This window comes from Syngnathus acus, chromosome 15 (assembly GCF_901709675.1).
Source record: "Syngnathus acus chromosome 15, fSynAcu1.2, whole genome shotgun sequence".
Taxonomy (NCBI): Eukaryota; Metazoa; Chordata; class Actinopteri; order Syngnathiformes; family Syngnathidae; genus Syngnathus; species Syngnathus acus.
This window is the reverse complement of record NC_051100.1, coordinates 8,682,004-8,709,617: the sequence shown is the minus strand read 5'-3', so window position 1 is coordinate 8,709,617 and position 27,614 is coordinate 8,682,004. Positions and strand designations below refer to the sequence as shown.

Genomic DNA, 27,614 nt, shown 5'->3' with positions numbered 1-27,614 from the left:
GACAAATGTGCTGGCAGAGATTTGCTGCATATATTAGAGCTGTTTTGTTAATTTTTGCGCTTCCTTTTTATTAGCAGCGCCAGTCAAGTTTCATGGAGCCGTACTGTTGTTGTTGTTTTTTTTTACACAATTTGGCCAAATCCCAAACAGCTCACTCAAAGGACTAGGCAAATCACAGAGATTTAGTTGGTTGTATCATTTCATTGATGGGTGAGCAGGCACTCCAGAGACCAAACTATTAGTAGAAAAGCGATGAAAAGAATCAATGTTCCACAATGTGTCCCCTTGGACGGTAGTAATACTGAAATTCATTCATTCAGCTCGTTTCGTTGCAATCGACAAAGATATATCTTGGATTGACGTCAATTACATGGATCCATTTTTGTAGCAGTTCACTTTATTCAAGTGACGCAAGTTAGTGTTACCCACTATTAAAATATGGAAATAGTACATACAGGTATCACTATGTCGAGCAGTTTATAGTAAAATGTCATGAAGGATTGAAATGTGAAGTACTGGGTTGGTCATATTGAAGTAGGGGAGAAAAGATCCAAAAGGATCCCATCGGGGGTTTTGTCGAACCACAGAGATGCCAACCACAGGAACTAATGAGGAATTGTGATGCAATGATGCCGCAGGCTCCACCACACTGCGGCCACACTACTGCTCAATCTGATGACAAGTTTCGTTGGGTGGTTTTCATAGCAGGAAATGTGGACCCTTGGAATTCTTGGTTGGCGTAGCCTTGAGTTTTGATGGAGCTGGAGGGATGCGCACTGTGGCTTTTTGGGGAAGTGGAGCAGGCCAACTCTTTGCTGAATGGCAACAGCTGCAGTGCACACTACGTTGCCAGATGGATTATTTACTGTTAGGGTAATGTGATTGGGGCACGGCTGTACTCTTGGAGTACTGTTTGATCTTGAATTCTGTGCCTTTTATTCCTTTTAGGTTTCTGGTGGCCATAAATGTTGCTTTAAACGTAACATACTACATCTTTCTGCATGACTCATTGTAAAATCGAATTGGGCATATTTAGTGGTGCTTTGAGATAAAAGTTGAATATGTTCTGTGACAATGACGGAACCTCAAAACAAATGTATCACAAATCATCTTTCCCCTTTGAAATAAATGGAAACACCATTAGTCTGCTCCAGACTCTCCTTAAAAACAAAACAATTTTTTTTTTGTTTTCTTGAGGAAAATTGCACTCTATAATAAATACCTAATTGATGCCTGCCTCCTTTAATGACACACTGAATGAATATGTCAGAAGTGTTCCTTCAATCTGACTTCTCGACTCTCTCTCCCGCTCCCTCTTTTTGAGCCCAGCAAGACATCCATCATACTGTGCAACTAAATGACAGTGTGTCTAACAGCACTTGGAATGTGTAATCTCGCAGCCATCCACGCATGCTGACTCTTTGAGTCAAATAGCTGCATACATCTTACAGAGAGGGCAGGGAAAACACATCCATCTTCCTGTTATTGTCACTAAAGAAGTGAAATAATTCTCCCAGTTATTCTTAATGAAGTAAATTACATTATGTAGGGTAGGGCCGCTCATAGCTGTTTTCACATAAAGCATATTGAAAGACAGCTTGATCTTGGGTCGTTCGAATGATGTGGTGATAATGTTATAAATATGTTTTTGAAGAATGCTTCACGAAAGTCCTCTCTGTCATAGCCTAAGAGGCTTAGAGTGGTCTCATGACGCTAACTTGGTAGCATTTTAAAATACTCATGTCTGTATGCTTTTAATAGGCTGCCAGAGAAAATAGATTGAATGGAAATGAGCTGAAATTCAATGTCAGTCACTTGCCAGACAATGAAACCACTCAGTCGTCATTTGATGGTTTAAAACGTATGTACGGCTGAGCTGGTCCTTTTAAAGTGTTTCGGTAGATGCGGTGTGTGTGAGGCATCTCGTGTAAGCTGTGAACTTCTTGTGAACCTGATGAAAAGTCTTCCAACTGGTGCTTGTCACTGAAAGCCGCATTTCTAGTTTTACAAGGGATTGGGATGATCTATTACAAAAATGAAGTTGGGTATAGTACAAGTCAATATTCAGCCTGGGGAATAAAAGACATTTATACAGAAATTATTATTCCATCTCTATAAACTATATCACTTCACTGGTTCTTTGATATCAAACAATTTATTTTAGGTGCATTACCTGACATGTGAAGGCGGAAGAACCCGCCGAAACATGTCAGGTAATGCACCTCAAATAAATTGTTTGATATAAAAGAACCAGTGAAGTGATTAAAAAGGAAAACAAGATGAACTTCGTACATCTATAAACTATAGTTATTTTTTTTTCAGTCTATTCTGATCATGGTGCCTAAGTATATCTATATAAAAACGACTAACTTTGATTGACACGGCCAGAGCAATATTTATGAAATAAAATAGGTTGCAATTATCTGCAATTAGATTTAAAATAGCCAGATTGACAGACTATTAGATACATTACATCAAAATGAAATGTCCATCTACACCACTACTTACTATGGCCACTAGAATGTAGAGGTACTTTACCTACTGGTGTGCATGTATTGGAGCGACCAAATAATGGTACATATTTCATATTCCTAGCATCAAAGAAAATAAGTGTGAAGACAAACTCAAGGCCTTTACACAAGAGTTTCTTTTCTAATCCCCTGCCAAGTCTGTTTTGGAGTGGTTGTGCTATGATTTGATGTTGACGGGCAGTGTGCTCCCCTGGGTCCACGCTAATTTAAAAACAGCCATAGAGCAGCAGATGCCAGATTAGTGTCAGACCAAAGTGACTGATGAGGAGTCTCCTGGCCACACTGATGTACACATAGTATGGCAAAGTCCTGCCCTGCTTTACAATACTTGGCTTCTATACTGTCAGTTTCGTTTAGTGGTTGTTGAAAGGATCATTTATACGTACACAGTATTTCAATACTGTCATTTGTGTGTCTTCAACAGAATAATTTAACTTTGTGGCACTGATTTTATTTGAGTGGTGAACAATTTTATGACTGGCATCAGCACTTGCTCTGCGCCACAAATACTGTAAAGTTATGAGAGAAAAGAAGGAAAAACAAAGGAGAAAGAGATTAATATATATTTGCTTGTGCTGGATTCATAGATGATGAAATGAAAGGTGTCATAAAGTATACTTCACCTTTATGTAAATTAGTTGGTGTTAAATATCTGTCGAAACAACACCCTCCCAAAATTTCAAGTCTGTCTATTCATGGCCTCGCTTGGGAGCACATTTTCACACTGTTCTAGTCTTTTTTTGTCCTCTCACGTCTGGAAAAAGACTAAAGGCGCTAGCTTTTATCCCCGTTCCCATTCAGTGTCATGACTCAAGGGCAAGAAGGTGCCGGCAGCTTGCGGAGCTTTGATTGACTCGAGACCACAGGACACACCCAAAGACGCCAAAGAACACAGCGACAGAACAGCCTTCAACTAACTGTTTTTTTCCCCCTGCAGAAATGTGACAGTTTTGTGACACATCAAGTGTTAACAGTGAAGGTTGCATTTCCCTTTTTTGAAAAATCTGCCTAAAAGTGGAGCCAGGAAATTTAGTAGAAGTCAGCCTCAAGTAAGAGGGATAATTGTCACAAATGTCAAATAATACTCCACACACATCTTTCACCTTGTAAAGTAGGTGGATTAGGCATCATAAAAAAAGACACTGATTTGACATGATCCTATTTTGGGATGCCGGATGTTTGCGGGGAGCTGTAAGTCCAGCTGGGTGTTGTAAAACGGCTGCCACTGGCAATTCTTGTTTATGCTATTTTTTCTTACCTATGGCATTCAACTCAGGCTATAAAGTTCAGTTTGTTTCAACATGTTTATCCTCGATTTCCTACTTTTTGACATGTTCAGTTTAGCGTTTTCACTGGCAGCTCTGATAAACCAAATCCAGCTCTGGGTAGGTAATGCAGCCTATTAGAATGTGGATTAGGGATTTTTGACTTAATTTTGAGTTTTGAAGTCTAATGACGTTCCGTACGATTGTGACGGATTTCAGAGTCACTGAATATAATTTACCATGCTAAGTGCATACTAATGTTTGTTTTCAACTGTTGGGATGAGTCTCAATTTGTTATAAATTTGTCAGCATGTCCTTCGCACATCCTCACATACACAAATAACGTAATCCATGCTCCACGTTCACAATTCATTCTTCATTATTTAGAGGAATTAACAGTGAAGTGCTGGTTTGGCGATGTATAATAAAAGCCAGAGATGAGAATGACCCACAACCTTATTTGTTCTGTGATCCTGATCTTGTGCTGGTGAAAAGAAGTAGAGGTCTCATTCTCACTGATAGGGTTCACAGACATTGAGAGCGACAAAAAAAAAAAAAAAAGAGAGAACTCCAGTCAACTTCAATTACGGCCTCATGTAGTTCTCCCAGAGGTGCCGTATAGGGCTTTTAAGGGGGAATCAATGAGGTGACAAATTGTTGTGGACAGCAACCCCTTTTTATTTGTTACGCTGTTGTAGCATGCCTGAACGCTGCTCGCCCATTTATATTGCTGTGGCTTATTTTCTGCTAGTGGTTTTAATAGCTTGTTATCTGTCTAAACTAGTTTTTAAATGCTTTGTTACGGCTATACAAATGCACCCCATCTTTGAGATCAGGACATTTTCTTTGTCTTCTCATAGTTATTCTAATTTTAGTTTTTTTCCAAGTGGTTGTAAAGTTTATTATAGGTTGTATGATTCTTGATTTGTAGATATGTCCCATAAGAAGCTAACATCTATTTGACGGGCTCTATTACAAAATGTGAAGATAATTTTTAATGGGTTAAATAGATTTTCTAGTATGGTTATCACATGACAAAATATGAAAAGGTTTTAGTACTTTTCAGATGCACTGGATGTATGAGTCAGAATCAGAGTGCAATTTTGGTTGATTATTTTTTTTCCCCCAAGAATATCCTTTCTTGTGTTTCAATTCCTTCCGTGGTTTGCTATTATGTGTTTCGATGGCATGCACTTTGTACTCTAAATCTTGTTCATGGTCTGCACAACCTTACATAGTCATAGTAAAGTATTGCAATGTTTAGATGGCAACCATGTGCCAACCTCTCAGTTTCTAATGATTGCAAGGCAAAGTACTTCCAGTTCGCCGAATAAGAATGACCCTTTCATTTTACCACAATGCTCTCTACTGGGAATGGGACCTACAATTGCACCTTCCTCTCTTTTTGCAGGCAGCATGGATGAATGAGTCGAATGAGTGTCTTGTAACAAAGGGATTGTTACTTTGACTCCTTTAGATCACTTAAGACCTGTCAGTGCCCTTGAGTTAAATGCTGAACCCTCAGTTGCACCTTTATGTTGTGTCATCACTAAAACTTACTAAGGGCGGGTAATGATGGACCAAATGAAATAAAGACTACACATTCATAACTACTCTTCCATGAAGTATTTATTAAATGTCATGTGTTGAGTCACAAAATGCAGTACCACATTCACCGAATGGTCCTGGGCCGCGGTAGGTATCTGTCCAATTTCCGTGTGTTTATTATTAATCAGACTACTTTGAGATGTTTTTTTTCCTCATTTTTTCCCCTCTGACAGTGTCCCAACAGCCACGAGGGCACGTTATTAATTCAATACATTTTCTCTCTTGGTCTCTGCAGGGAAAGAAGAATATGTTGCAACCTTCAAAGGATCTGAGTTCTTCTGTTACGACTTGTCCTTGAACCCGATTCAAAGCAGCAGCGATGAAATCACATTGTCATTCAAAACCCTCCAGAGGAATGGACTGATGCTGCACACCGGCAAATCAGCCGACTACGTCAACCTGGCGCTGAAAAACGGGGCCGTATCTCTCGTCATTAATTTGGGGTCTGGAGCCTTTGAAGCTCTGGTGGAGCCAGTCAATGGGAAATTTAATGACAATGATTGGCATGATGTCAAAGTAACCAGGAATCTACGTCAGGTAACAGTACAGAGGATAAACAAGATACCTAACTGAATAACAACATGCACTTAAATCATTACCATCATACTGTTCCGTATTGTATTCTCTGTAATTGCTAAATCAAAGCTGGAGATAGAAAACAGAAACACAAATGAGCGGGGACAGCTTGATGTGAATGAAGACTGAGATTCAATTTGAATTTGCTTTTGACTTTCCATAATCGCGTTAGATGTTCAAGTTTTGAATGAAACCAACTACAAAAATATGACCTCGTGGTTATTATTAATAATCATACATTTCTATTTAATGACTTGATGGGTGAGAAAGTGCTCGGTTTCATAGATGCTAAACGTATTGGTTAAGCAGGTACAACAGTTGTGATCCTTCTCATGTATTTCGACTAGACAATTTATTAGTCCTGCATACAGTGATGGATGCAGTCAGAAAAATGCAATAAGATAAACTTTACACCCAGTGGCTGATGTGCATACTGACATGAAAGCCATTCATCTGTTAAAGTCACATAATCAGAATAATGTAGAGTGCCGTGTGTGCCATTGCAAGTCCAACACATTTGCAAAGTTAAAAAAAAAAAACACTAGCAACCTCTTCCTTGATTCAAGTCAATTCAGGGATTCTCCGGGGGGGGGGGGGGGAAACACTGAGGTTCCTTAAGCTGTCACGGGTCTTCTTGCTTTCTTCAATTGCAGTCAAGTGGTCCTAAATTTAATCCAATAAATCACAGAGGAGGTCCAGTTGTGTGTGTGTGTGTGTGTGTGTGCGTGCGTGCGTGTGAGTGAGTGGAAGTCTGAGAGACTGGACTCAAAATTAAATCTAAAGACAAAAACACATTTGAGCAAAAATAACGTATGACATTGGGCAAAGGGGCTTTAGGCTAACCCTAACCATTTAATGTCTATCAGTCATACCTTTTTATCTTTATATGAATGAGTATTACTTCTTCTGCTCAATTCTGTGGACTCTCCCAGACCATGGTAGCACAACACCATGTAGAACTTCATTGGCTGAGTTCTTACACCTCTGAAAATTTTATTTTTTTATTAGGTCTGCTTTTTTCTTGTTAAACTTATTTTGGCCTATTTCCTATCTGTTACTACTAACATGCTTTCAAAGCAAACTAACATCATCCATGGAATGTGTCATTCTACTAACCAGTATGGTCTTTTTAACAATGTACTAACACTATTGACCATCATATATGATTTGAGTAACAATCGTTATTCTGTTCACAGTTTTTAATTTCCTTTCTCCCCCCTTTTCCACAAAGCACTCAGGCATTGGACACGCTATGGTAAACAAACTACATTGTTCGGTAGATATCATACTAATTGTTTTTTAGTTTGGGTTTGCCCTGTTTCTTTTTTCCTTAGACGTCATTTACAAAAAAAAACAAAAGGGAAATTTGCGGTTCGTACGTTTTGGCTTATTTTGCAATTATATTTTTTTAATCATCATTTGTATCCTCCTTAATTGATTTATTTTTTACATGTTTCCGTCCAATTTTGTCTGAGATACCCATTTATTAGCATCATTTTGATTACTTTAAATTTTAGAGACCCTTTGCTGTCTGGCTGGCCTTTCTTTGGCTCCTGATTCATTTGGCACGGCATGATTTTTGACTAAGTGTTGCGTCACACAAGCCATTTGTAGAGCTGTGGTTGTCTTCTCTGGTGCTTTCCCATGCCGTCTTGTGGTTTGGCAGTGTCCATAAGTCTCTGCATGCATCTGATGCACTCGCAAGCATAAAAACCTCCGTAACTCAATCCATTTTGGAACATTTTCTTTTTGTATGTAAATGATCAAAAAGAAAAGAGTGACATGCATGTTTATTTTTGTCTTTGGCTATTCTTCAAATTACGAGATTCAGCATGTAGTTCATCACTAACATCTGACTTCTTTTTAGAACTGCTAGGCGTACTAATATTTGACTTCAACTAGCCCAGTTAACATTCTACTAACACCATTTTTGTGTCTGCTAAATAGTTTTACGTTGCATTCGGGGCAATACTAACACTGTATCCTGGACTGTTCACTAACTCTCTAAAACATCACTTCTTTTGGGGGCATGGTGTCCTCCAACTAATCATTTTGACAAAATAACAACAAAACAAGAAAAAAGACATGAACAACAGACATGAAAATGGGTTTCTGGAAAAGACGTAGAGGAAAATAAGTCTCTGATGGGAAGAAGGAAAGTTAGTTGTATTGTAACATAGGCTGAGTAGAGTGTTTCCTTTCACTGTGCTTTGTCTAGGTAACAATATCTGTCGATGGCATCTTGACAACTACGGGATATACGCAAGAAGACTATACCATGCTTGGCTCCGATGACTTTTTCTACGTTGGTGGGAGTCCTAGCACAGCGGACCTGCCTGGATCGCCAGTTAGCAACAACTTCATGGGCTGCCTCAAGGAGGTAAATAGCACTTAAGTGGCCAATTTCAAACGAGTGGGGAGTCAGAATGTCACTTAAAGACTCAACAAACCTTCCTTCCATAGTGTGAGAGCTTTTTGGTGTTCTCGCATGCGCACACACACACACGAGCTTTATTTTGCCTCCACAACCCAAAGCTGAGGAGGTTTCTCAATGTCCCACACTGCCTAAAAGGTGAAGGGCTCCAATAAAAAGGTTCAGTACACTTTGGTGCTGTACTGCTGTTTTGGGGACACATGCTCTTGTTAAAAATGTCCATCCATCCATTTTTTATATAACTTGTCCTCATCAGGGTTGAAGCAGAGCTCGAGCCTATCCCCGCTGACTTAAGGTGAGAGGTGGGGTACCTTGCACGGATTGCCAGCCAATCGCAATAACTAAAAATAATTCAAAATGTAAAGACTAAAAATGTCAAATTTCACAACTCCAAAGTTGAAAAGAAAAAACACAATATGGCCCATTCTATAACAACCATATGAATTGAGATTGATCCATTTGAATCTGACTCATTTTTTTGTCACAATGATATATTTTAAAAGTAATTTAATTAGCTGGTCGACTGATCAAAAGGGAGTTCGAATTATTTTCCAAAAGGTTGATAATGTATGACATTTACGTTTATCTGCTTTGATATTTTTTATATGATTTTTGAGTTTGTGAACTAATGCATCTATTTAGGACTTCAGGGATACATAAAAGTTCCTACCTAGAAAAGCTTTAGTAAAATGATCAATCCATATATCCTTTTTATTGTCATTATTGTACCATGTTGCACTTATATGCAACAGAAAACCTTGGAGAATGGAAATATGATACAATAGTGAATTAGGAAAGTACAGAAGCTGCCTCCGCTACAGGTGGTCGGTTTTGTCACTTTGATTTTGTTTGCGGGGAACATGATTGCTAGATGTCTTGTTTGGTATGTGCAATGGTTTAATTTATTTTTATAATAACAGTCATATTGGATTCAAGTCGCTTCTCATTTTACAGTTGGATACGCTAGCCATGACTCAGAAATAAACAGTTATCCATGCATATTTAAGTACGGTGTATTCATGTGCTAGAATTGACATCAACAAGGACACCATGTTTTCCACAGCTGTAACTGCTATGTGGTTTGACAAATTGCATACATATACAGGTACGTGACTAAAGAAGTCTTCTTTTGAAAACGGGGTGCATGTTATTTATCTAACGTTAATAACACTAGCGTTGGCATTCTATGTGACTAGTATTTGTTTCACTAAGCTTAATCAAAATAAGGAAGTCAGGTTCACCTATCCAAAGATATTCTAATTCTTAAATGAGGCCTATTCAGAATAACCGCAGTTATCTTTCATTGAAAAAATCCTTGCCTAAAATTTGTTTGTAAATGTCTCATTATGCAATTTTAACATTAGACTATACAAAGCAACCATGTCATTACTGTAACTCTTACTCGAGCTGCGCTGTCATTATGCAGATTGGATAATAATGTTGTTATTGCTGTCTCTAATTTGTTTAAGCCCCATTATACCAGCACTTTTCGTTCTGCAAAGTGGTCCTTGCAGTGCCCCCTCTTAACACTGCAGTTACCATTTTTTCTAGCAGAGATTTTGTCATCACTCAATTGCTGATTTTCATTATGGGCATGTGTTAGCACCTGTCACCTTACTTGTTATAAACTGACACACACCTCGTATAAAGTGAAGAATAACAGTGTATAATAATAGCAGGAGCTGTTTGTTTACATATGTGAAATGCAGGTCACACACACTACTATCAAAAAGTGAGTTACTGAAAAGGACATTTGGCTTTCATCTGAATTTGATTTGACCTTTTACAAGCTTTTTAATGCTCATTTCCAGCTGGTCAATGTTTCAGTACTTTTTGAACTACTTGATGTTGTATGACAAAGAGCTGAATGGCAAAATTAATGACGGCTGTTTGATCCATGACCAATAGATTTCCAAGAATCCAGTTTTACCCCTTTCTGTGACTTTCTGTCTAGTATGGGGCAAAATGCAGATCTGTAACACTCTAAGCTGAGTGGAGTCTTTAAAAAGCAAGGCAATATATTTGTTCATTAATGGATCAAGGACCTGTTGTAAATTTTGATATTCAGCTGCTTGTTTTGCTACATCAAGTATTGAAACCAGCTGGAAGTGACCATTAAAACGTCAGGTCAAATTAGGTTCAGGCAAAAGTTGAATGTCCTTTTTCAATACGTAAGTGCTGGACTGTTCTTGTTTCCGAAATTCCAAGACAACCAGAGTTGTGATGGATTCAGTACCCTGAGAAAACAAGGCCCTGGATGAATGAGAATATTTCCGGGCAATCCTTCCAGGAGTGCATGACACTGTGGCAGAGAAGTTTGAAAGAATGTCTGAGACTCCCAGGGGATTACTTTAAAAGAGAACACTTGTAGTTTGGATTTGAAACATACTGTAACGATTCTGGAACTTCTCTGACGGGCAAAATAATCAGATAGACTGCTCAACGTTACATAACATCAATTAAAGCCTGTTAACGGGACTCCGTAACCATTTAAACAGCGCATACTGCTGCATACTTCTCAATAAGAGTCTGTGTTGGCAACATGACCATTTTTTGAAGAGGAAAATAAACACAAAATGATGCCTCAAAGCATTCCAGTCCACTGTGCCAATGAACTGAATTTGCCATATTGCTATTTGCTTCCAACTAAATCCCTCTTAAAGTCAGTTACACATGCCTGTAAACTGTAAACCCTCAGCATGATTACAAAAACGTGCCTACATTTAAAAAAAAACAAAAAAAACTATGCATGTGCCTAATTTTGTTTTTGCTTTGTCTCATTAGGTTGTGTATAAAAACAATGATGTAAGACTTGAGCTATCAAGGCTGGCCAAGCAGGGAGATCCCAAGATGAAGATACATGGTACTGTGGCGTTCAAGTGTGAGAATGTGGCCACTTTGGATCCGATTACCTTTGAGACACCAGAGTCTTTCATCGTCCTCAACAAGTGGAATGCGAAGAAGACAGGCTCCATCTCATTTGACTTCCGTACCACAGAGCCAAACGGACTCGTCCTCTTCAGCCATGGCAAACCAAAGCAGCAGCAGAAGGATTCCAAAAGTCCCCAGATCCTCAAAGTGGACTTCTTTGCCATTGAGATGCTGGATGGTCACCTGTATCTGCTGCTGGACATGGGCTCAGGGACTACAAAGACCAAGGCAGTAAACAAGAAGGTCAATGATGGCGAGTGGTACCACGTGGACTTCCAACGAGACGGCAGATCTGGTAAGTGAATTGTGTAACCTTTAATAAGGTGATTCGTATGTTTTCCGAAATAGCATGTACAATAAAACCATTTGTAAAGAACCAAAGCAAGGTAGGAAAAAAACCAGCCATGAAATCTGCCTTTTTCTTTCATAAAATAAAGTGAAATAGAATAAAATATAATGATGCTCAATGAAAATTGCAGTATTAGTTAGTCAGAAAATGTGAAGTCACAATCCCCTTTTCATTCTGCATTGTGAATGTTTGCATTGGGAATCCATCCATCCATCCATCCATCCATCCATCCATCCATCCATCCATCCATCCATCCATCCATCCATCCATCCATCCACCGAACCTCTTCTTCAGATATGTTAAATGTTTTTCTGGGACTGGTTTGAGCAGACCGTGTTTGTCTGTTGTCAAACAATCAATCCCTACTTTGATTTGCTTTTCACTTTACTTCAAAAAGGTCTTTGAACAAATCCCATACATACATCAGACTTCCAGTCTCGTTTACCTCAATTAATTTTTGACCGACGTTTCCCTCACTCACCTTTGCTGTTTTAGTCCCTTTTGATGTGGTTATCCAGGCAGCATTTTATTAGTATGTGCTATTAGCCAAGCTCTTACAAAGTCAGAATGTAAATTGGATGTACTCGTTGACGTTTTCTGGTCCCCAACTCAAATGCTGGAATTTAGAATTCATTAAAACCTAAAGCAACACTGGAGCTCCAATGTACAAAACTTTGGGTTACACATTCTTCATCACTGCACAGCACTGAAGTCAAAGTGTTTTCAAATAAAATATTGTAGGTATTAATGGTGGGTGAAACAAAAAAACGTTTGTCTTAGATGATGCTCATTATCTGACTTGTCCACACGTACATTTTGTTGAGCTTTTCCTAGTCACTGTTCTGTCTACCCTGTTGAAGTTTCCATGGAAACAGGAGGTAGTCTCTCCCAGGACCAAGACAGTTGCTACACAGTGCTGTGCCGAGATGTGCACTAATGACATATAAGAATAATTTATCTTGTTTTCATCAGTCATAGCATTATTTCTTCCGTGCTATAAAAAAAGGGATACAACAATATCAAAGTGGGAAGACTCGGAATGCTTAACATTAGACCTCAAAGTATCCATGTTTTTAAAAGACACATTTCTAACTTAGCGGGGCTAGTTCATCTTTGAGGAATCCTGCAAGTACAAAACCTTCCTGCATCTTGAGATTTGTTTGAACCGCAAAATACTGAAAAATATTGTTTGATAAACTGCTGAGTGCACAACACCTCAAGTGGAAGTCATTACATTCTGTAAACTTTTTCATTTATTCAGAAGTAACACCCGCGACCTGGGGGTTGCACTCGCATAAGATTCGCATACCTTTCATAATACATAAGTTAAAAAATGTTTTGAGCATAACGCTTTACAATTGTGAGATGACTTTTTTCTTAGATTAAATCAATGATTGTGCTGGTATCATGTCAGCATATGTCAGAACCACCAAAGTAAAATGCTTCAAAGCTAACAGTACATTGCTAAAAGCGTAATTGCAAAGCTGCCAACTAAGATTGGTATGAAAACATTACTTGTGTAAATTGTTGAAGATTGACAACTCACCATGAAATAAATGAAAGCAAATAAATTGTAGTCAAAGCAACTTGAAAACAAGAAAATCAGCCCCTGCAATTTTACCTCACTTTAATTAGTCGAGAAAGAAACGCTGAAATACTAGTCCCAATGTTCAGTTCACAATAAAATGTAACGTTTGATTAAATAAAAGCATTTTCTTATAGAATTCATTCAATCATTCACAAATTGCGCGAGAGGAATAAACAGGAAACATATGGTGCAATTTTCTCCATGCCAAGTGTTCTATTAATATTCAAGATTGACTCAAAACTAAAGTGCACCACAAGAGCCAAATGTAATTATCTGCAGCCGGGTCTTGTATGAGTCACACTTGAGCTGCAATCTTTGACAATAGTGGATCATGATATCTTCTGTATTCAGGCTCTTCCTACAGGAAGCAGATCTGTGAATGGACCCCTGCTCTCTGACAGCATCTTCTAACCTCAATACATTACAGACGCTAAGTCACACTCTTTTAAGTGAGGGCTTCTGTGCTTGAGAGTAGTGTCGGTCACTTGATATATGGGCATTGCTCTGTTGTGAACCCCACTTCCTGCCACCGTGTGCATGCCAATGCCACACACACTCGCGAAGAATATGACCGTGCACATCCACACTCACAGAGGCAACACATCTCCGGAGCTCTCTCCCAACAGAGAATCCAATCACATAGAGAGATTTGGCCGTATCGTCCTAACTGGATTGTAGTAATCCCCGGTTTAACACATTTTGGGGATGTGTGAGTGGGGTTAGGAGGTATCATGCCAAGTTGTGCCTGGCTGCTGATGGAGAAAGTATAAGAGCCTGACTTTCTAGTTTAATAATAAGGGTTAGGTCAACCCTTTAGAAACCTTAATGAGGAGCTTCATCATTATTTTTGACTGAGTTCTGTGTGGATTGTTTGATCGAGTGGCTTAGTTTATCCAACGTCATTGTTTTGCTTTCCTTCATCTGCTTTCTTACGTCATTGTGCTCTCCTCCTCCATGCCCTTTACAGAGACATCTTTGTCTTCATGTTCCCATCTTGTACTGGATCCATCTCCTCCTTTTTTATGCTCTGCAGCAATCACACATGTACATCCCTAAACCCTTTTGGCGATGAATGGTGTTCCAAACATAGTCCTAAAATGCGTATAAGGATCCTCATGCTACTTGTCTGGTGATGGCACACATCCCCACGGGATTCTTTAGTGCCTTCCGACAACGTAGCTAGACTGTGTTTACACACTTCCTTTACAGGACTGTGTCAAGAAAGCAAAGCACTGAACCATATGCTTACATCCTCTTGACTTCCACTTGCATTAATTTAGACAGCCTTCCCCTGGAAACAAAACACCCTTGTTTGATTATTCATACAATAATTGCATTCACATGTAGATGTCATGGATTGTAAAGAAGTCATTAGATGATGGTGTGTATGTAAGAAACAAAGAACGTGGATAGCTGACTGAAGAATGGTTTGCTTTGCCATGGGAATTTCACAAAAGTGAAGGGTGGCCACTCCCATCACTAACCACACCGAATGAGGAATGAGGTTTCTTCACTTACGAGTTTGATGTAGTGTGCTCATTAGCTTTAATCTGAAGGGAGTTGTTCTGGCTGTATAACGGGCGTCCCTTGCCAAATGTGCAAGACTTGGAAGTCACAACAGATGTGGCTAGAAAGTGCAGGGGCAGTTGGTGGTGGCAGGGAAGCGTTGGAACAGATGTCTGGGGCCAGAACCTTGAAAACAGGCTACAACATGCTGGTGGGACCAGGTTAATATTCTGTTCCTGGTCCTCCAGTGTTCTCTCGGTCATTGTGTACAAAACATGCTGGCTCATTGTTATCTACGATCATCCCATGGTCAAAATAGATTTACTACTAGCCGCAATCTAACCGTTTCCGAACTACATATTTATCATACATACAATATGATGCTATATTCACATCCATGAATGATAATTGCAGGTGTAATAAAATGTGAAAGGCCCCATTTAATATTTACTATGTCCATAAAATGCCATACAGCCCTGATGAAATCTAATGTGGGCTTCAGGGCTTCCAACCCAACACAAATTGAGAAGAAAAGTAACTTAAAAGCTCTGCTCCCATTTCACAACAAACAGTAAAGTGATTTGCCCTGAGGCAATAAACTATTAGCCCCTCATATCTTCCGTTGCAAGCATTTGTCACTCAAAATGCAAATGATCATTTTCTGGCAATATTATTTTGGAGCATCCTTAGCCTACTTCTCTGCTGCTTTCTCCTGGCAGAAACTTGCTGTAAAGATCACTCCATATGAAAAGTGAGGGCGACGGTTATTAATTAACGATCCACAATGGCACCTAGATTAAGAGTAACAGATCTGTGTACAAATTAATCACTTGATACAATTTCCACACCAAGGCCTTCCTTTCTAAAACTTTACAGTCCAGTCATGTCCGCTGTTGTTTACCGTTCTCCAGATCGAGGATTAAACCTGAATGAGAGCAATAAATCATGTTGGCGAAACACACAAACTCTTGTTGCGGGTTTATGTTGGAGAGGCAAACAGGAGGAGAGACTGAGTGAAAAACGCTGCTGACCGTTAATCAAGTTCAAAAAGATGGTTACAATTTTTTTTTTTTTACGAGCGGCTGAAATGATTGAAGGGGCGCCAAATTTTTATTCACCTCTGCGCTCTCTCTCACTCCTTTTTTTTATGACTGCTCCTTTAAGATAAATGAGATGTCTTATGAGGAATCCAGGGAAAATGGAGAGGAGGATGCGAGGGATCCGGGATTAAGCAGCTAATAGACTAGCTTCCTTGTGATTAATGCGTCTTATCAACATTCATCAGTCTTTCTAAATGAAGAAAGCCCTGACCCTGTCTCAATAGATAACACCAATTAGGATAACTTCTCCATTGGACCTCTGGATCTTTAACTGAGTTTTCTGGATTTCACACCTTATTGAAAAATATCCTACTGTCTCTGTTTTTAGGTACCATCTCTATCAATACTCTCAGAACTGCCTATACAGCCCCTGGAGAAAGTGAAATTCTGGACCTGGATGATAACTTGTACCTTGGGGGCCTGCCAGAGAACAAAATGGGCCTGGTGTTCCCCACTGAGGTGTGGACCGCTCTGCTTAACTATGGTTACGTCGGCTGCATTCGAGATCTATTTATTGATGGGCAAAGTAAAGATGTGCGGCGCCTGGCTGAAATTCAGAAGGCTGCAGGAGTCAAGCCCTCATGCTCGAAGGAGCACCCCAAGCAATGTTTGAGCAATCCTTGCCAAAACAACGGCAACTGCAGAGAAGGCTGGAACCGATATGTATGCGACTGCTCTGGAACTGGATACTTGGGTCGCTCCTGTGAAAGAGGTAAGATGTCCTTGTAGCTCTGATTGGAATGTTGTCAGCACTGCACAATGACCCAATTCTTTTTCACTGTAAGGGTTCCAAGTTGTTTTGTTTCGGAGATGCCGAATTTTTTCTCATTTCCAAACTATGATTCACCCACCAGAATAATGGGAATTCAAATAATTAATCAAAGAGTCAAAATGGTGCCAACTGTGAAGCCCTTTGAGACTGCTTGTGATTTAGGGCTATACAAATAAACTTGACTTGACTAACTGCCAAACATTCCTGATTGTGAAAGATATTTGAAAATAGTTCTAGTACTAGCAGTCCGGCACTAAAAGGTGGTTTTGTTAAAAAAAAAATAAAAAAGAATGTTTTGTATAGGGGACCCACTGAGAGCCATGTCCAAAGGGAAAAATCAACTCACAGAGCAGAAGTTGAACTAAACTTTACAACATACTTTTTCCACTCTATAAAGCTATAGATTGGGAATTGCACGCCTTTAAGGTGCAAATTTTTTCTGTTGTTGTCAGAGGGAAGCCTGGTGCTGTTTTCTTTTTAAAATCCCTGATGCTGACTTTAAAACATGGACAAAAACTGATTTATTTGAAGGAAAAAAAATCATTTTAACATGGCAGCCAGAAAGAGTGAAGGTTTGTAAAGTGTTCAGTGGAGGACTGTGTTGAATGGCAGGTGACTGATGCACTGCTGAGACATACTGGCGGTCATATCTAGCATGCACAATAGCCTGCAAATTGGCTGTCTTCTGCTAACCTTTTAACTCATCAAACCACTCGGCTGTGGCCAGAACTGGTGCAGAATACTCATCATGTTTCCTCCGGAGAAGATGAATATGAGGAGTGAAATCCTAAGGCTCGGAGTCTTGGCTTAACCATGCAACTATATCTATTGGCTATATTGCATTAAAACTTTACCCAAGCAGTAAGACTGCTTCGACTGGCAATTCATTAAGTTTGGGTTTTGTTATGGATCTATAGTTTTGATAGATTTTCCCGAATTACAAAGATGCTGTATGTGTTTGGGTTTCACAGAGTGCAAAGCTCAGCAAGGTTGTGGTAGTGCGTTTCTGCCTACATCAGCTTGTTGGCCTTTGACCAGCAGATTAGTCTTAGTCCGACCTGCTTGATCAAAATCTGGCTGGGTCAAAACATCACCTTGTCAGATAGCCTAATCATTCTCTTTTGCAAAAATCAGAAAGGCTGTAATATAACATTTTGGTTTATCTGTGTGAACAGACTGCAATTAAAATGAGTAGCGTTACAGTTTTGATGACATTTTTAAATGCATGTATTGCAAAATGATGTTCTGCTACGAGACAATGACTTTTTCAATTGAACACATTGTTTTTCAGTCCTACATGAATCACGCATATCTTTCTTTTGTAGATGAATTAATATCAATAAATAGCATTGCGAAAGAGGCTAATTAATGATTGCAACACGCAACAATAATGCTGTACAGTTTTCTTCTACATGCACAACACAATGCATATTAATGAACAAATTAAAATATGCATAATCAAGGCAAATGTCGAAAAGAGGTGAAGCATGTGACAACGTTATCATGGTGCAATGCACTTCAGGTTTCCTCATTGCAAACCATTCTGCATCATTATCATAGATTGCATGACAACATGGTTGTACTGACACTTCCAGGTCATTGACGGAGTGCCCTGATCTAGCATTTTTTCCTTTTTAGCTTTTGCTTACTGATTATCTATAGGTAATGAGACTTTATAGTCTCATTACCTATAGATAATCCATTTTAAACATGTTTTTTTTTTTTATCCTTGTTCTCATTCTTGCAGCATTCCATTTGTAAAGCACGATTAAGTGGTGCTATTGAATTGTGGCTACTTTGGAGAGGGGCACTCGTTCCCTCGCTCCTCTCATACCTATTTGCTGTGGAAATCAAACCAGTCAACCTACAGCCACGGGCAACCCTGTTAACCACTCGATCTTGTGCAAACCCATGGGTGACATCACCACTTATGTTAACTGCAGTAGCAAAACAATCTCGCTGAATCACAATGGTACTTTAAGATAAAAATTGCAGTAAGTGGTAATAGCTTGACTCAAATAGAAGAAAACAAGAATATTGAATCATTTGATGCTATGGCAACAAAGTCAAAGTCTGCTTTATTGTCAATTTCTTCACATGCCAAGACACACAAAGAAATCGAAATTACGTTCCCACTATCCCACGGTGACAAGACATAGAACACAATATACATACAAGTAAACAACACAAAAAATAAAAACAAGAAGGCACAAACAATGAATAAATAAGAGTGATGAATAAACAAATAACATATTAAATAAGAGGAGCAAAAATGGAGCAAGTGTATATACATACGTAAGTGTTTTTTGAGCAAACATTTTTGAGCTCTTTTGAATATGCCATTTGAGCTTTGCTCTGCTGAGCACTGCTTTCCTTTGCCTTTCCCCCTCACACGTGTGCTCCAGTTTTGACTCATCAGATGACAGACAGGAATAGAGTATTGTATTTTACATTACTGTACATCTGAAAGCTATTGTAATTATCTGGAACGTGATTTTAGCGGTTAACAAAGGCAATATCCCCTTTGACGTTAATGGAAAAGTCAAGCAAATGGAAACGAAAGCACTGCATCTTCACAGCCATTAATTCATTGTCACACTTATTCCTTTTCTTCTCACATTCAAGTGTCTTACTGTGTTTTGGCCAATATCCTCATCTCTCGTGTTCTGGCCATGTCTGCTGAGATACTGGCATTAGTGTGCCAGTGAGTGAGAAGAGTGGAAGTGCCCTGGCCCGCTGCCAGCTGTTTTGATGGCTCCAGATTGCCATGATGCTGGTCGGATGCAGCAGGCACCAGTAGGAAGAGGAGCTGTCAAAAGAATTACCACAGCTCTCACTTATCTGAGCGTGGTGTACCCCCCGGTGGCAAAGTACAGCAATTACATATGGTGTAGGAGGACAACTATGACAACCCAGATTGCAAGAGTAGGGGGTGGGGCTTCTAGAGTGAGGCATGAAGCTATTTGCCCTATTTTGGGAGATTTTAATTAAGCAGAAAAAGCTATTCTGTCCATGCATCCCAAATGTCTGGCCCTCCATTGTTGATCCAGTTGCTAATTAGCTCAAATATTCGTGTAAGGCCAAGGCAGGCTAACAGATGGCTTATTGCAGGACATGCACAAATTCCCTAATGAGATATGGCATTCTGCATTGCTGAGTGCAGCAAACAACTGCATTAAATGCAGGTTTTTTGATCAATATATTGTTCTGAACACATATAGACTTGTTATTTGCGGTTAAATGCATATGGTAGCATGTCACACCGTATAAATTACCTCATGACTTGAATTTATTCATCTGGATTGCAGTATTATTTAATTGACTTGACTTTTAAATTATTAAAATAAGTGTAACTCTCTTTAAAGAGTCCACAACTGATTTTCCATCGTAAAATACGTAGCTGGCGTGTATATATTTCTGATAACACAGGATTAAAGTTACAGATTCTTCTCAAGGGACCAAATAATCCATGACGACAGTGCAGCAACCTAGTTTGTCGCACAAACTAGGTTGCTGCACTGTGGCCACGCAGAGACAAATTTGTGTCAACAACTGTAAAAACATAATAATGACTCTGGAGAAAATCTGCAGGAATCCTAACTTTTAATTGAATTAGCTTTGTACATATTTCATCATTAGAATTCAGTTGATTTGATTGTGCATGTTCCAGGAATGCTGTGTTAAAGAGGACAGTGTCTGAATTATTTATGATATCCTGTTATTTCTTCCCATTTATCCTGAACATATATTTTCCCAAAGCCTTTGGCAGTTGTTCCCCAGCAAAATGTAAATTGGATTGGACCTGGTGCCCGGTACCTTGGCATGCGCATCACAATCCTGTGACATGCAGTTGACAGCTCCCCTTCCTGCAGAGCCTCTTCTCCTGAGGGGAAAACGGAAGGAAAAAAACTGTATAGTGTCTCTCATTCCTTCCCCTTGTTACTATCAAAGCCTAATTTGTCACGTCACACAGATGCAAACACATGCTGACTCTTCTGAAAAGCACACACGTCAGTGTTGTTTTGTGTTTTACATGAGGGGAAATTAATGCTTGGTTTGGTTTGGTAGCTTCCGTCTGTCCTGTGACAGTTTCATGTTGGGCACTCTGACAGCCTCATTCTGCTCAATTTAGTTACATGGAAGGGCCTCGGAAAACAACTGCACTTGGGTTTTTGAGTGGTGCTCACTTTGGATGAGGCTGTGCTTCCCACACATTTTACTCCACAGATATATTTGGACTTCACTCATATATGCAGCTTGAATGGTTGAACGGTGACGTAATGGTTGAAGTAATTAAAAACACCAATTTCATGGTTCGGATCACAGATTGTTTTCAGTTTGATAGCAGACTCTTGTGGTAATTACACATAGTAAATTAAAAAGGGAAACGAGGCTAGCCTGTATTAAAGCTATTGCACCAGATAGTTTTTGATTGCAGATGTTCTTGAATGAGTTGTTGTCTTACCGCTGTATAATATACAATAAGATGAGACAAATGAAAATATGTACAGTAGTGATGAGAAAATGAAGCTTCAAATTTGCTTCATGAAGCAGTTGTCGCATTTTTTGACTCCTCTAGTAGATGGCATTTTCTGAACACTTTTATTTAAACCAAAAGTGCTATGACTCACAACCATCACTCGTGTACACTAGTTTGTTCATTGATCAGCAGCATTCAATATACAAATTCATCTTGTTTTCACAGAGATAGCATAAACTGAAAAAAGGATGCGAGTGGGATTGAAGAGAATAAATCAAATAAAGTGAGCCAGCATGTACTTATGTGTAAAGAGTAGCAAAGAACAGTAAATATCCTCTGGGAATAAACATTTTCCAAGTATTAAGAGTTTGAATTCAGTATTTCCTGTTTTCCGACAGTTTTCAAATGCTACTCGATGCTGTGTCAGCCTGGTAGGAAGCAGTGTGGTTCGTTTGTCACAGCCCTGTCACCTAAAGGGTACCCCAGGAGGGGCGTAGAGAAATTGGATTTGAGTGAGAAATGTGACTGAGCCACTCCGGAAGGGCTGGATGTGACATGTGACTGGGAAGTGGTGATGAGGTGGTGAGTGGGACAGTGATACCCTATAACCCCCAAACTCTCCATTTCCCTCCCCTTCGAACTATCTGTCTCAGCACTGCAAGAGCAATAATGGCTTTGTTATTGGGTTGCGGTTTAGTTACATTCTCGGAAATGCTGTTACAAACTCCTGCCAGCGTTTAACAATCTCCCTGGCATTTCTCCAGACAGCTGCCTAATGCTTTGAGTAAATGCAGCGGCAGCGGGCAGATGCTCAATATGTAAAGTCAACGGACAAACACAGATAGTGTTGAACTTAATATTTTTTGCCTCAGTCAATGTCCCCGTGTAGTACGTCGTCGTGACGCACAAAACGTGGGTACAAAGCTCCAGTCACTTTATATTGATTATTTCCTGTCATATGTGAGTGAAAAAAAATTCAATCCTATCTAAGCTTGCCTCCCTATTCCATAATGGTGAGCTTTCACCTGCGGAGGCGGCCTGGTTAGAATCTAAATACCTTTTCAGACTTACTGTCTGTTTGGATACCATTTTGGAGACAATGAGTAATCCTGAGCAATGTGTCTCTATTGTACTGCACTGTGAGTCACAAATGGCTTTCTAGGCACAGCAACAATTTTCTTACGGCTGAGTGGCACATGTTGAAGACCACATTCGTTTTCATGTTTCACATCTTTCTTGTTTAATAATTCTCTTGTGGCTTTGGTACCTCTGCAAGGCGCTATGCAAGTATACAAAGGTGGCATTGCTTTCATCAAGATGTCACGGCAACACTTGTTAATACGGCACAATTTCCTAGGGCATGCAGTAATTTCCAACATCTCTACAATGGCACACAAAGGTGTGCGATGGGAAATTTTCCGCTTTCACTTATTTTATTTTATTTTTTCCAGCAGGTATTGTATGTTTGTTCATCTTTTAGCAAAATATTGTTGACAAGTATGCTGGTCAATGACAGTGACTAGAAATTAAATGGTCTTCCACGAGATGATAGAAGACGGTTCAAAAAACAGCTTCTTGAGAGATTATCGACGTGGTGATCAACTATTCGGCCCCTCATTGAAATCTGCATCATTATATTTGCTTTGTGGAGTGCTGTGAGATGTTTCCAATGTAAAGTGTGGCTCTTGACTCAAAACAGGTTGGAAAATTGCCCTTGGGTAAAAGCTGGAAAAGGCTGCAGACAGTACATGAACATTAGAAAATAATAGCACAGCAATCTGATTGGATTGTGAAATGTTTGTATAATAGCCCCTTCGGCAGGAGTGACAGTCCGGATTTGCAATAAAACTGCCATGTTTTGTTTGACTGATCCCTTTTTTTTTTTGTCCCTCTTTTTAATCTATTTGCAGAGGCGACGGTGCTCAGCTACGACGGCGGCAAGTTTATGAAGGTCCAGCTGCCAGTGGTGATGCACACGGAAGCCGAAGATGTTTCTATGCGCTTCCGATCCCAGCGAGCTTATGGCATCCTAATCGCCACCACCTCTCGGGACTCGGCCGACACACTGCGTCTGGAGCTGGAGAGCGGCCGCGTCCGGCTGACTGTCAATTTAGGTAGCGACCCAAGCGTGTATCCTCTGCAGTAGCAAAGTCATGCGTCAAATTGAGCTAAATTATGCCTGACAACTCTTTCAAATGCACTGCCCTACCACCACATGCGCTGTACTTCACACACATTATTATACACATTCATATTCTTGAATAGAAGGAGATGGTGTGAAGCTTTCAATGGCAAGAGTCTGCGGCTCTCTGCTTACTGCCACTTGAGCTCACAGTTGCCTTTGCCCAGCAAGGAAATGCTCACCACCCATTCCATCTATTTATTCCTCAACGGTGTGTTTGTCTGACATGGATGGATGGATGGATGGATGGATGGATGGATGGATGGATGGATGGATGGATGGATGGATGGATGGATCAGCGCTAATTAATGCTTGTTACTGACAAAACCAGAATGCCAAAACAAAAACAGGCCACTGCCCCCGTTTTTCCCGTCAAAGGGATCAAATAATCCGCACGTATCAACTATTGGAAGGCCGACTTTTCGGACCCTCTTTAAAACCGGAGCATTTCCTGTAGGGGCAGGCAAGTGTTGGTCTCTGGCTGTTTGCTCCCACTTTTCTGCTGCGGTTGACAACACACGACAGGCAGGGCCAGAAAAGAAGGCAGGGAGGGGGTTTTCCAACTGGGTCACCTATCGCAGAGCACAACATGAGCTGAGCTTTTGCAACCAGGGAGGTAAAAAGGAAAAGTAAGATAAAGCCTGTAGGCCCGCGGCTTACTGTAAGTCAGTCATGAAAGTTGACAACTAGAACTGCTGTGTTAGAATTAAGACCACAATCCAGCAAGCTGGAAAAGGAACGACAAAAAGTCTGCTTCCTTCTTTTGTACTCTTTTGTCTTTTACAGCTTGAGAACACAGATACACTAGACGTTATGGGTACCTTGAAGTAAACGTAGAAATAGACTGGTTCTATTCAGTATTCGTTACATTGAGGTAGAAATCCAATGTTATAGTTATTTTATTAACTACCGTAATTAACTACTGTATTTTATGATCAGTAGAAATTTTAGCCTCCAGTATATTTTTGTATCAAAGGATAAACACAGCTGTCTCGCTGGCCCTGTCTGACTCTGACCAAAATCTCATGCTCTCAGTAGTAGATTTAAATAATTAACTTAAAATACAAACAATCGTGTGTATTCCTATTCAATCTGAATAGCTCCTGTTATCATTTGTTTTATATAATTCTATAATTGTGCTCCTCTGTCACAACTACGACAGCACTTTTGTGCTCAGCTGGAGGCCATGGTGAGAGCATCAGAGGACGGTCAGCGTCCGTGTGTATGTCCCCAGAGAGGTGGACTGTATACTTTTCTGATGTCTGCAGCTGCATTGTTGAAAGATGAATTTATCTCTCATCTATTCTTCCCCATCTAGATTGTGTCAGGATAAACTGTACCTCCAGTAAGTTACTGCTCACATTCATTTTCTTCTTTAGTTCTTCTATTACTGTATTTCTCTCGGCATTCATGTGCTCCAGTATGGCAAGAAGCCTAATACTATTTATTTTCTGCAGCCATTACAAATGGCATTCAAAATTCCTAAGATAACATGTTTCTGACTTGCATCTTGCATTGCGGTTCTTATTCAAACTTTAAAGTTCACAAGAACCGTACAAAGGGTGAGATGGTAATGGGGAGAGCCATGCATATTTTCTAGTGGTAGTTAACACAAAGAAAAACTCACAAATACTTCAATTGTATTACACATGCATGAGGTCATTGTCACATTTTTTTTTTCTTTTCCTGTGACTCCAGCATGAGTAGCTGCTTGTAAATTGATGACGCCGTTAATGTCACATACACAGGCAATACAGAGTGTGGTTTTATTATTCTCATTAACTTGCCTCACGGAGCAGGAAGGAATGTTTGAAGAGGATGGTGCAAGAATAGATCATTTTCTTTGTGTGTGCATCTGGGAGTGTGCGTTTTCAACATAGAAGTAACATTGCAATATTTTAAGAGGTAAATATCCCTGACATTTATTATGCAGGACCTGCAATGAATAAATGATTACATCTTCAGATTCCGACGCATGACCTCACTTCCTGTTAAATAATTCTAAGAGCTATACATACTGTCAGTATCATAGATAATAATGAATGAAATAAAATCTTAGCCAGTTCCAACAAATACTATACAGGGGTTTAATAATGCTTTAATTCAGTTGTCCGTGTTGAGAAGGTCATGATGAGGAGGTAGGCCTTCCACAATTCGCGCAACATCACGTGAAGTGACCTCTAGACTTGCCTCTGTGAGCCAGCCACTCTTAACACCTCTCTAAATGCTAAATAGCATTGTTCATGCCTCCTGGATGCGTCCCTTGTTTGCGTATGCAAATGAAAAGCTCACAGCTCTAATTCTTCGTGTCAACGCTTTAAAAGGTCATTCTTGGTTTATGATGATATTGTGAAGGCGTAATGTGTGCACACAGAACTTGGGTAATTCTTTTGTAGCTACATTTGGACTGGTAGTGTTTTTTTTCTTGTAAATACAAAACTAAATTATTGATAGATTATATAGCTTTGCAATGCACAGCACAATTAAAAACAATAGGCAATATATATTTTTCATAATGGCTATTGCAGAGGAAATAAATGTTTAAAAACTAAGTGGAGGAAGTATGCAAATAAAAATTAAAGAGCAACACCAAATTGGCTCTCAGGACAAAGGAAATTGAAGTTTGGGACGATAACTGTTAAATTCATGTTGAATTCATTCCTTTTCTACGTTTATTATATTACGTTATTTCCGTCCTCTTCCTTCCCCCACTTGTTAATTAATGCGCAGTGTCAGGCGCTGCGGTTCTGGTCAGCTTGGTTGGTTGAGAGAAATTCAGTAGCAACTCAAAGAACACATCACTGTCAATTAGGGGCTGAGGCTCCCTTGGGCTGCCGAGAGCTGTCTGAAGAAAACACTGCCACTTGGATTTACGTAAACACTCGTAACATCTACCAAGCCATAACAAACTGAAACACATAAGCTGAAATATTCTGGCTGCAGATGGTTTCCTGGTTCTGCTTTCCCAACATTGCAGGGCTAGAGGTTATGCGTTTTTATTGGCTAATGTATAATCTCTTGAAGTATGCCAAAGTACCTCTGGTAGATTCACATATGACTGATCTTTGCTGCAATATATAGATATTCACAATATAAGTCAAACGTAAAAAAAAAAAAAAGCAAACGTTCTTTTTGAATATGAATTCAATTGGGGGACTGATTGGCCCTGTTTGTCAACCTTTCTGTGATGGAAGGTTTTCACAATGCATTTGAACATTTATCAGACAACTAGGTCGCCTGGTGTGGCCTACTAAGCTTTCTTTGGCACCACCGCAGACTTTGATGTTTGCTTTTGACAGTAATCCAGCGGTTGCTGATCGGTCAAGCCTCTTTCCTCCACCTGAGCGAGTCGCGATGTTGGGCCGAGCAGCACCAGCCTCTGGCTTGTCATTTTGCCAACCCAAATTGATTGACTGAATAATCACATGTTCTCTTGCTGTCCTTGTGCCATACTTCTCTGCTGTTCCTTTTGGGCACAGAAGTCAACGAGGCGGCAAGGGATCACCGTGGGTCCATCACTGCAGATAGATCACCATAAGTGAGGATTCTTGGCGGATGGGAGCTACACACACATTGGCCTTTAATTGGCCTTTAATGTCAGTCTCACAACCACACAGCAGTGGAAGCAGTGGGGAAATGCCTCTTGTAAATGGCCTCTTGGCCCGCCTCCTTTTTTGTCTGCCCTTGGAGAGCAACAAGGGCAGAAAAATGGAAGGCAACGATCAAGTACACTTTCAAGTGCTACTCCATTCCAATTTTTCACTATCATATCCTTAATCCCTCTCCAGTTCCAATCCTGCCCCCTGTGTTTTGTGCTTACAAAGCAGAACTGGGCCTCTAAGATTGGACATGTCCCAGAACTTTGGCATCCTAACATTTGCATATGTATTGCATCAGGGGTTTAGAACTTACTGAAAAAGAGAGCATAAATAGCCAGAAAGGAGTTGAAGAGAATGAACCTGGCACCTATCTAAAATAAGCCTCACAGTGGGCAGAGCCTGGAGATTTAATTCTGTCACAATGGGATATTGTCATCCGCGTGTTTGGTTGTGTGGGCACAGCAGGAGAACACCGAAGCGGCATCTATATAAAATCCAAGATCTTCACAGAGGTTGCTTTTTTTTTTTTTTTTTTTAAATCACGTCAGACCAATTCAGGTATTTCTGTGATTTGTGAGTAGTAAATGCAGATAGGCATTTTGCAGGATTTGTATTTTTTCCACAATTTGCAGTTGCTTTAATTTATCAGATTTTAAATTAGATTATGCTTGAGGTGTTTGCCACCTTGAATCT

The 27,614-nt window shown here is 39.8% G+C and overlaps 1 protein-coding gene across 30 annotated transcripts in view; it reads left to right on the top strand.

Moving 5' to 3' along the window:
• The window catches only part of LOC119134656 (neurexin-1a-like), a 145,984-nt gene that overhangs the window by 45,333 nt on the left and 73,037 nt on the right, over positions 1-27,614 (top strand). For 15 of the 30 annotated variants that reach the window (XM_037271559.1, XM_037271554.1, XM_037271546.1 and 12 more), the window contains 7 exons: positions 5,640-5,941; positions 7,212-7,235; positions 8,199-8,360; positions 11,199-11,640; positions 16,217-16,600; positions 23,051-23,254; positions 24,641-24,667. In XM_037271559.1, coding sequence (XP_037127454.1) covers positions 5,640-5,941; positions 7,212-7,235; positions 8,199-8,360; positions 11,199-11,640; positions 16,217-16,600; positions 23,051-23,254; positions 24,641-24,667 — 1,545 coding nt within the window. The remainder of the gene's footprint in view (positions 1-5,639; positions 5,942-7,211; positions 7,236-8,198; positions 8,361-11,198; positions 11,641-16,216; positions 16,601-23,050; positions 23,255-24,640; positions 24,668-27,614) is intronic. The other 15 variants (XM_037271574.1, XM_037271573.1, XM_037271553.1 and 12 more) reach the window with 3 other exon arrangements.